The sequence below is a fragment of the Nannospalax galili genome, unplaced genomic scaffold (genome assembly GCF_000622305.1).
Source record: "Nannospalax galili isolate Female #2095 unplaced genomic scaffold, S.galili_v1.0 scaffold265, whole genome shotgun sequence".
Lineage (NCBI taxonomy): Eukaryota > Metazoa > Chordata > Mammalia > Rodentia > Spalacidae > Nannospalax > Nannospalax galili.
Window position 1 is genome coordinate 1189968 of NW_008353747.1, and position 10377 is coordinate 1200344.

The 10377-nt window shown below is 44.9% G+C and overlaps 1 protein-coding gene across 3 annotated transcripts in view; it reads left to right on the top strand.

Annotated features, from left to right (window-relative positions):
• The window catches only part of Dscaml1 (DS cell adhesion molecule like 1), a 346117-nt gene that overhangs the window by 318617 nt on the left and 17123 nt on the right, over window positions 1–10377 (top strand). For all 3 annotated transcript variants that reach the window (XM_008850911.1, XM_008850912.3, XM_029554971.1), the window contains one exon: window positions 6426–6565. In XM_008850911.1, the coding sequence (XP_008849133.1) occupies window positions 6426–6565 (140 nt within the window). The remainder of the gene's footprint in view (window positions 1–6425; window positions 6566–10377) is intronic.

Sequence of the window (10377 nt, forward strand, 5' to 3'; positions counted from 1 at the left end):
GAGGGAGGGATAAAAATATAAACATAGAAATTCAAGTTCAAGGCTAGAGAGATGGTTCAAAGGTTAAGCACAGACTGTTCTTACAGAGGACCTGAGTTTGGTTCCCAACACCAACATTAGGCAGCTCACAACCACCTGTAACAGCTTCAGGGGATCCAACACCCTCTTATGACCTTCACAGGCACTGCACTCATACACACAAACCCACACAAAGACATACACAAATATACATAATTTAAAATTGAAATTAAATGTTTTTGATATTTTATCATTTTTATTTCATGCGTATGAGTGTTTTACCTGCATGTATGTAAGTGCACCCATGTCATGCAATGCCCACAGAGGTCAGAAGAAGGTGTTGGATTCCCTTGGAACTGGAGTTACAGAGGGTTATTAGGCACTATGTGGATGCTGAGAATCAAATCTGGGACCTCTGCAAGAGCAGCCAATGCTCTTAACTGTTGAGCCATCTCTCCAGCCCCAAAATAAAATCTTTTAAAATAAGAAATTCAAGTTCTTTTACTAAGTGCAGAAGTCTTAGTCTGTGCTTGGTTTCAGGTTGGCTCAGTTCTAGAGATACAAAGCCCCTTATTTACTCTTCACCTTCGCTGTGGAAACCATACTGAACCACCTGTCCTCTGAGTGCAACATTCCAGACTTCTTTTTGACTTTTAATTAAGGAAGAGGCACGACTAGATATGTTTTAATTTTTTATTTTTATTTTGTATGTATGAGTGTTTTGCCTGAATGCATGTAAGTGCACCACATGTGTGCGCTGCCTGCGGAGGCCAGAAGAGGCTGTCAGATCCTTGGAACTGGACTTTCAGACAGTTGTTAGCTACCATGTGAGTGCTAAGAATGGAACCCAGGTCCTCTGCAAGAGCAGCCAGTGCTCTTAACCCCTGAGCCATCTCTCCAGCCCCAACTAGAGCCATTTAGGAAAGTCACCCATGTTGGGTACAGATGGGGTGGGGACTAGTTTCAAAGGCCTGTCAAAAGCTGTCTAAGCAGAGAACAGAAGGGGCTTCAGCTATGAGGATGGAGGGAGGAGGCAAGGTGAGACTGAGGAGCTCCATTGTAGGAACTGTGTGCTGGGAGATTCACATTCCTACCATGCTGAGGGCGGCTAGGAAACCTGGGTGAAATATCTCCTTAAAAGTACCAGAGAGCTGACAGAAGAGTGAATTACTCTTCTAGGACCAGAGGAAGAATCAGGGCTCCAGAGGGGAGCCTGATATGGAGCAGTTTCTTGTAGGAACTTTTGCTGAATCCAGAGGCAGTACCTAAGACCCTGACTAGCACTATGAGGATGTGGACTGGAGGCCAGGTCCTGCTGAGGTGCGTCAGTCTGTGAATCTCCCTTGCTTTGAATTGAGACCTTGAAGGACAAACACTTAGACTCCAGAGTAAAAATGTTCCAAATGCACACAGCTCAGCTTTGATTTGTCTTACTCTGTAATTTGGATTGAAACAACTCCAGGTTAGTCTCCACACTGCAGTAAAAGCAAACATAAATCTTCTTTGGGGGAAGATGACATCATCTGAGGCCTCAGATTATTTGTACAAACAACTTGGTAAATATTATGTCTAGCATATAATGAAAATTAATGGGACAGAATAAACAAATAAACAAAAATCACCAAGAAAAAAAGACAAAGGAAGCAGATAATTTCCAAACTTGAATTTGTCAAACACAGGCTTGATGATAATTATGCTTGGTGAGACTGAAAATTACAAAGAAACTATCAAATGGAGAACATAAAAAATAAAAATTAATACCTGAATTGAGACTTTGGTCAATGGGTTTTAAAAACACATTAGACACAGCTAAAGAGATAAATTTTGGGTTGGAAGATAAGGCAGAAGAAAATATCCAGATGGAGCACAGATAGACAAATGACTAGAATATTAAAACGAGCAAGTAAGACAGGTAGAGAAATTGTCTTTAAATTTTCATAAATGTGCAGATCACTCGGGAATCATTAAAGTTTAGATTCCGGCTCAGGAGGTCTAAAGTAGAACCTGAGGTTTTTGCATTTGTAACATGTTCCTAACTGATATGCCTGCTTGTTGATGGACCATTCTGAGTATTAATGACATAAAGGATACAGAAGACATCTCAGAGGTGAGGAGAAAGAAAATTAGCAGAAGATAAAGTTCTGAAAATATTTTATTTATTATTTTTATTTTATGTGTGTGAGTGTTTTGCCTATATGTATGTAAGTGTACCCATGTGGCAAAATGCCCACAGAGGCCAGAAAAGGGCCAGAATAGGGCGTCTAGATCCCCTGGAACTATTGTTACAGACCAGTGTTAGCCACAGTGTGGTTTGCTAGGAATTGAACCTGAGGTCTCTGGATGAACAGCAAGTATTCTTAACTGCTGAGCCATCTCTCCAGCCACCTCTGAAAAAAATATTTTAAAATTATAAGAGCTATCAAGCCACAAGTTCAAGATGTTCTAGCTTTATTGATGGCAACTTAAATCCATACTTAGCTGGGCGTGGTGGCACATGTCTTTAATCCCAGCACTCGGGAGGTGGAGGCAGGCAGATCTCTGTGAGTTCAAGACCAACCTGGTCTACATAGCAAGTTCTAGGCCAGCTGTGGCTACAGGGAGTCCCCATCTCAAAAAGACCGAAAAAAAAAAAAAAAAAAAGTCCGCTTCTAAGCACAGTATAATAAAGCAGGCAGAGGGAAGGAAGCAAGAAGGGAGAGAGAATATCTTAGAAGGCACTTGAGGAAAGATAGATGGAAAAGAAGCAATGATAATATTGTCATCCAACTTGTCAGAAATGATGGAAGCCAGAAAACAAGGCAAAAGGTATTGAAAGTTTGTAAGGAAATAAATATTTATGACCTAGATATTTCACACACTAAGACTATTCTTCAAGGTTAGGATGAAATAGGGGCGGGAGAAATGGCTCAACAACTTAGTGCACTTACCATCCTTCTAGAGAACCTGAATTTGGTTCTCAGAACCCACATCAGGCAGCTCACAGCTACCTATAACTCTAGCTCTAGAGGATCTGACACCCTCTTTTGGCTTCCATGGGCACCTGCACATGCATGGCATGCAAACATACACATAAGTAAAAATAAATCTTACTTTAGAGGCTGGAGAGATGACTCGGCCGTTAAGAGCACTAGCTGCTCTTCAGAGGACCTGGGTTTGGTTCCAAGCATCCATATGGCAGTTAATGACATGGGTACGCTTATATACAAAGCCCTCATACACATAAAAATAAAAATAAATAATTTTAAAAAGATATAATAAATCTTTTCTTAAAAGATTAAGATGAAGCCGGGTGTGGTGCTGCATGCCTTTAGTCCCAGCACTCAGGAGGCAGAGGCAGGCAGATCTCTGTGAGTTCAAGGCCAGCCTGGCCTACATAGTGAGTTCCAGGCCATCTGGGGCTACAGGGAGACCCTGTCTCAAAAAGCCAAAGGGAAAAAAAAAAGATTAAGATGAAATAAAGACATACTCATTCAAAAAAGTTGAAAATATTTATCACAACATACCTGCCCTAGAGAAATATTAAAAGGTGTTATTCTTTAGCTAGAAGGAAAATGACCCCATATGGCAGCTCAGTGATGCAACAAGGAAAACAAATTAAATGGTGAGCATATGGGTCAATCTAAATTAATATTGACTATATGACATAATCATAATGATGATGTATATGCAGAGTTAAAATACCCAGCAATGACATATAAATTGGGAGAGTGCATGCAAGTTCTAATATCTTTACATTTTCTGAGAAGAAAAATGCCCATTGATATCAGAGTTTGGTAATGAAAGATTCATTTTAGTGGCCAGATACAGTGATGCACGCCTGTTCTCCCAGCACTTGGAAGGCTGAATCAGAAGAGTCATTAAGTTTGAGTCCAGACTGGGCTACGTAGTGAGATTTTTATCTCAAAAATTTCATTCTGGAATTTGTTTGAATAACCACTGAAAATACTGCAAGACTATGTAATTGTCAAGTTAGAATGCGGAAATGGAGTTTTCAAGATGCTTAATTCAAAAGAAGGAACAAAAAGAAAGAAAAAGAAAAACCTGAGACAAGTAGGAAGCATTTATAAGATGGTATGTTTAAACTCAAATATATCAGTAATTGCATTAAAGGTAAACTGACTAAATCCTCCAATTAAAAAGTAAAGACTGTCAGACTAGTGACTGCTAGTGAAAAGTAGGGCCTAAATATGCACTGTATAGAAGACATCTAAAACATAAAGACGTAGAAAGGGGGCTATGAAGATGATTTACCAAGTAAAGTGCTTGCCTAGCAAGAGTGAGGACCTGAGTTTGAATCCCCCAGAATCCATGTAAAGCCAGGCATGGGAGTGTGAATCTGTAACCCCAGTGCTCCTATGGTGAGATGGGAGATGGACAGGAGAATCCCTGGAAGCTTGCAGGCCAGCTTGTATATGTGGTGGTGAACAACAAGAGGAAGACCCTATCTCAAAACAGGTGAAAGGTACAGACAAGCACCTGACCTCCACATGCTCATTGTGACACGTGTATATACATTCGTGCACACACAAGGTTAAAAAAAATACATAAAGTATTTCAGAATAAAAAGATAGAAAAACATAAACTGGGCATGGTGGCACACACCTTTGATCCTAGCACTGGGGAGGCAGAGGCAGGTGAATCTTGGTGCGATAGGGCACCTGGTTTACATAGTGAGTTCCAGGCTGGCTGGGGCTACAGGGAGACCCTGTCTCAAAAAAAGAAGATAAATAGATGATAGATGATTGATAGATAGATAGATAGATAGATAGATAGATAGATAGATGATAGATAGATAGATAGATAGATAGATAGATAGATAGATAGATAGATAGGGAGAGAGAGTAGAGAGAGAGATAGATGATAGAAGAAAGATAAATGATAGATGATAGATAGATGATCAATAGATGATAGATAGATAGATGATAGATAGATAGATAGATAGATGATAGATAGATGATAGACAGACAGATAGATAATAGACAAATGCACAATTGTATGGGGGGTTATTTAGTTATTTTCATTTTATTTGCATGAATGTATTGCCTGTATGTATGTAAGTGCACCCATGTCATGCAAAGTCTTCAAAGGCCAGAAGAGGGCATCCAATCCCCTGGAACTGGAATTATAGATGGTTGTTAGCCATCATGTGGGTACTGGAAATTGAACTCAGGTCCTCTGCAAGAGCAACCAGTGTTCTTAACCCGAGTCATCTCTCCAGGACCCCACAATTGTGGGTTTAACATACCTCTCTCAATAACAGGGAGAAAATGTGCAGGCACCCGAGACTGCACACTAGTTCACTCATCCATGCACCCCTGCACTTTACAACTGCAGCAACTCCTGACACAGGAGGAAGAAGCCGCAGCAGGAAGGGAGAGTAAAGCCTAGGATGCCTCTCAGCTCTGGGCTCTGGCCCCCAATGGGCACTGCTGCTGAATAGCATCACTTTACTTCATTCTGGATCATCGACCACTTCCTAGGGAGAAGAAATCATTGTTGTTCACAAGCTGAAAGCTGGCAGAGATACAAAAACAATCATTCTTGCCATCTATTGTCTTCTGTGCAGTGGGTGCTGTACTAGAGGCTTTGTTTTACTTAACACTAATTCTCACCACGACTCTTTGGTGTGGTTCTCCTTTATCATGTGGATGGAGTAACTGAGGTTCAGGGAGGTAAGGTAAGTTGAATCAAATGCAATTACTGCCCTCAAAGGAGCATAAAAGCACCCAGGAGGGAAGACACGAGTACAGCAGTAGAGTTGAAAGGCAGAAATGGGAAGTATGTCTGAGACAGGAAACTGCAGGCTCCCAGGCAGAGAGCCCTGGTTTCCAGCCACTCCAAACAGGCTTGGAGATCTGGCAGAGCTGCCCTGAGTCCATACAAGTCATCTAGAATGGCTTTCTACATTCACCTCCAAGGTAGGCTTTCCTGAAAACAGAAAGGGCCTTGCCAGCACATGAAGACAATACCTTGCGCTCCCAGCAAGAAGCAGGCTGTGGTCCCAGCCTCAAAGAACTCACAGGCCCCAAAGAGCAAAGTGGCTAGTGCCAGTGGAGCAGAGTCCTAAATGGAGGCCTGTCATTAGCAAGGGCATTGGGGTACAAGGGTTAAAGTTGAGAGAACAAATGAATTCCTCTTGCATTCCATTCCTCTCTGGTCTACCTACATCATCTTTGAGGCTAGCCACTTTACCAACTTCCATATCAGAGGTTGTTACAGCCCCATATTATTGCTTCTCTCCTTCCTGTAGGCCATGCTGGGCCCTCCTGCTCTAACTCACAGCACTAGGGTGCCCCCTCCAAGAGATGCTCCTTGACTCAACCTGCTTCACTCAACTGTCATTGTCTCCATCATTTCCCAAGACTGTGCTCCTTTCTGTAGACTGACCAGACCTTCTCCCTGCTCAGTTCCAGGTCCCCCTGCTGGCATCAAAGCTGTCCCTTCATCGGCTAGCAGTGTTGTCGTGTCCTGGCTGCCCCCTACCAAACCCAACGGAGTGATCCGAAAGTACACCATCTTCTGCTCCAGTCCTGGGTCTGGCCAGCCGGTAAGTGGGAATCAGAGCCAACGGTGAAGAGGACAGAAAAACAGATCCTACAGGGACAACATAGCAGCTGGCTTTCAGGTCAAACTACTGGGTGGCTTGGATCTGTGCATGTCCGTGGATTATAGTTAGGAATGGGTGCTAGACAAAATGGCTCAGCAGATAAAAACTCCTGCCACCAAGCCCAAGGACCTCAGTTTAATCCCTGGGCCCTACATGGTGGAAGGAGAGAGAACCAACTCCTGCAACTTGCCCTTTGACTGACACACTCATATGCCCCACCCACCCCAAAAAATAAATAAATGTAATTTTCATAATTGTTTTAAAAAGAATGGGCACTTGCCAAGCGTGGTAGTACACACCTTTAACCCCCAAATTTGGGAGGCAGACAGATTTCTGTGAGCTCTAGGCCAGCCTGGTCTACATAGTAAGTTCCAGGCAGCTGGGGCTGCAGGGAGACTCCCATCTCAAAAAAAAAAAAAAAATGGCACTGGTCACCCCACAGCAGCTAAAACCTAACATTCTATCCATCATGGGCCAACTCTCTACTGCAGAGGTTGTAAGACTGTCAGCCTTGGAACCACTTTTGAATCATGTGGGTCACAGTCGAGCAGATAGAGAAAAAGGGAGGCAGGCCAGCCTGCTTTGCTCATCTGGCCTGCTGACTTCAGGCACTCCCAGGAGGTCCCCAGGGCTGATAATGGGACTGGCTGGCCAGTGACCTCTGGGAACGTGTGGCCTTTCATCAGGGTCAACCTCTACCCAGGTGGCCTGCCACAACCTGGAGCTAGCCAAGGGAGGAGGAGGGATGGGGACAGTACACAGGGCAGGGGTCTGATAGTCTGCAATATCTGCCCCAGTTCTGGGAGTGGAAGCATAGAGATGAGTCCTGGCCCTTTCACTGGGAGTTTAGGGGTGCCTGCAGGGACGGAGGAGAGGCTGGGGTGAACACAGTGTCGCAGGTGCCTATGTGCTATAATGCATAGTCTTCCTTTTCTTTTTTGTGATTCCCCAGCCATTTGGGGATAGTCCAGCTAAGTGACTCTTCTGAAGCACACCTATTCCAGGGACAGAACTGGGGCCGAAACACCTACCCTCTGCAGCTTCAGGGGTTAGGGGCAGCCCATCAGAGCACCATGAGGGCCATCAGTGAGATGGGCTCTGGGCTGGATAAAGGGCAGGAGGGGGCAGCCAGCTTCTCCATCAGCAGCTAACCACAGTCCCCAGATCTGCATGAACTCTGGCCCAGGAAGGCTTCCTGCAGTTGCTTGGCCACTGTCATCCTTTCCTCCCGTATTCTGCTTTCCTGTGGGCTTCCCAGAGTAGGTAGCACAGCTCCTCACCAGCGAGGCCACCTGAGAGGAAGCCCAGCCTCCTCATTGTCCTCATGACCACTGCCTCATGTAGCAGAAGGCTTGAAACACACCCAAGAAGTGATACTATAGGGGGACAGGACATTATAGCACCCCCTAAAGACCCTCTCATGCCTCACTCAGTTACCCTGGTTCCCTTTTACCCTCCCAACTTAGTGTGGATGAGTGTTGCCTCTCAGCCCTCAGCATAGGTGGAGTCCTGCTGTGTATCTGGTTTCTTTCACTCAACAGGGCTTTGAGTCTGTGGCTTTCATCCACGCTGTTATGTGTGGTTGTAGGTCCTTCTCACCTCTACCACTTTTCATTTGGAGTTTTCTCACGTGTTCCTGCATTGTGCTGCCTACTGACATCCTTGGAGGCTTGGGAGCGGTGTTCCCTTGGAGCTAATCACATGGTACTGCTGGGCACAGTCTTATACATGACTTGATGCATTCGGGGACTGAACCCAGTTCCTCCATGTTAGCACAGACCCTTGGGTGACCAGTTAATATCTCGGCCATGTCTGCTGCTTGCCCCCTCCCAATACCAAATAGTTTGTCAACCTTTTCATACCACGCCTTTGCCCCATTGAGTCCTACTGGGGCATGTTTCTCCATCATCCTGACTGCCATATGGCCACTAGCTGTTGACATAGCTGTCTCCCACACGGGCATCTGAGGCCCTGGGCACACTCCGCAGCTGTGGAGCACTGTACCAGGAGCATCATGGTCACTGGTACAGGTTTGATGAGTGAGAAGCAGCGGGTCACCATAAAGCCCTGGTCTTTGGGTGTCTTCCCTTTCATAGCTGATAGGAGGGGGCAGTCATTCCCCAGCTTGGCTTTTGCAGTCATTTCCTCCTCTAATAGTGAAGTCTTTCCAAGGGGCCAGTCTCTGGCAGCTTCTTCATTAGCCAGGCTTCAGGAGCTCCCACTGACTAATTGGGGATCTTCTCTCAGGCCCCAGCACAGAGCTCCTGGTTCCCATCCCCTCTCCTGCAGCCAGGGATACTGGAAATGTTTTGGTCAGATTTCTGTTGCTGTGACAAATATCTGAGATAATCAACTTAAAAAGAGGAACAGTTTATTTGGACTCATAGATATGAAAGTTTCAGTCATGGTCGGTTAGCCCCATTGGCCTTTGCACAGGTGGCTTATGGTAGAACAAGATGCTCACGTCTTAGTGGTTGGGAGGCAAAGGAAAGACAATCAGCCTGGGCTACATAGCAAGACCCTGTCTCAGGGAAGAGAGACAGGAAGGGACTGGGCTTCCAATACCTCCTTCAAAGTCAGTTCCTTATGACTTAACTCCCTTCCATTGGACCCCACCTCTGTTTTTTTTCTTAATGTGTATAAGTATGTTTCCTGCATGTATGTAAGTGCACTTGTGTCACGCAAAGCCCAGAAAGATCAGAAGAGGGCATTAAATCCCCTGGAACTGGAGTTACAGAAGATTGTTAGCTGCCATGTGGGTGCTGGGAATTGGACCTGGGTCCTCTGCAAATAGCAGTCAGTGCTCTTAACCGCTGAGCCATTTCTCTAACCCCTGGATCCTATCTCTTAAAGATTTCACAACCTTCCAACAGCACAACAGACTGGGCACCAAGCTTTCAATACCTGGATTTGGGAAACATTTAGGATTCCCACTATAGCAGGGATCTTGCTCCAGCCTCTTGTTCTAAGTGTATAAGCTTCCTCTTCAGGGGAGATTTCCCATGGGGTAGTATCACACAAGGCCTACATAATATGGTGAGAAATTCAGTTCTACTATGTGGGGGACTGGGGAATGAGGGGAGGGGAGATGGGCTGAGCTCAGAAGGTACCTAGGGACCCGATCATCACACATGACATAATCACTTTGCACAATAGATTTCACATCCTAAGCAACTATGTTACCACTCATAAGATAAGTTCTGGGCTGAGGGGGGCTAGAGATGAGGGCACACTCATGGGCAGGAGGCATGTGAAACCATGGTATGAATGTGGACTTAGAGGCAGATGGCCCTGAGACTGGGTGTGCTCATACACACTGGTGTGAGCGTATGTACACATGCACATGAACTCCTCAGAATGTAAAATGCACAACTGCATGGCTCACAGTGACTGGGGCAGCCAGAGCTGCATGCAGTCCCGAGTAAAACTTTGCCAAATACTTCAATACAGTGGTTGTGTTTCACTCATTAAAAAGAAATAACAGGGCTAGGACTGAGATGGTTCAGTGGGTAAAGACACTTGCCACCAATCCTGGCAGTTTGATCCCCAGTACCCTCCTGGTGGAAGGAGAGAACCAACTCCCACAAGTTGGTGACTGCTGACCTCTACATGCACACCATGGCACATAGGCGTATGTGGGTGCACACCACATACACACAATAAATAATAAATAAATAAATAAATAAATAAATAATAGCCCATACAGAGTGAGCTAAAGACAGCCCTGAACTTAAGGGGCATTTAAACACATT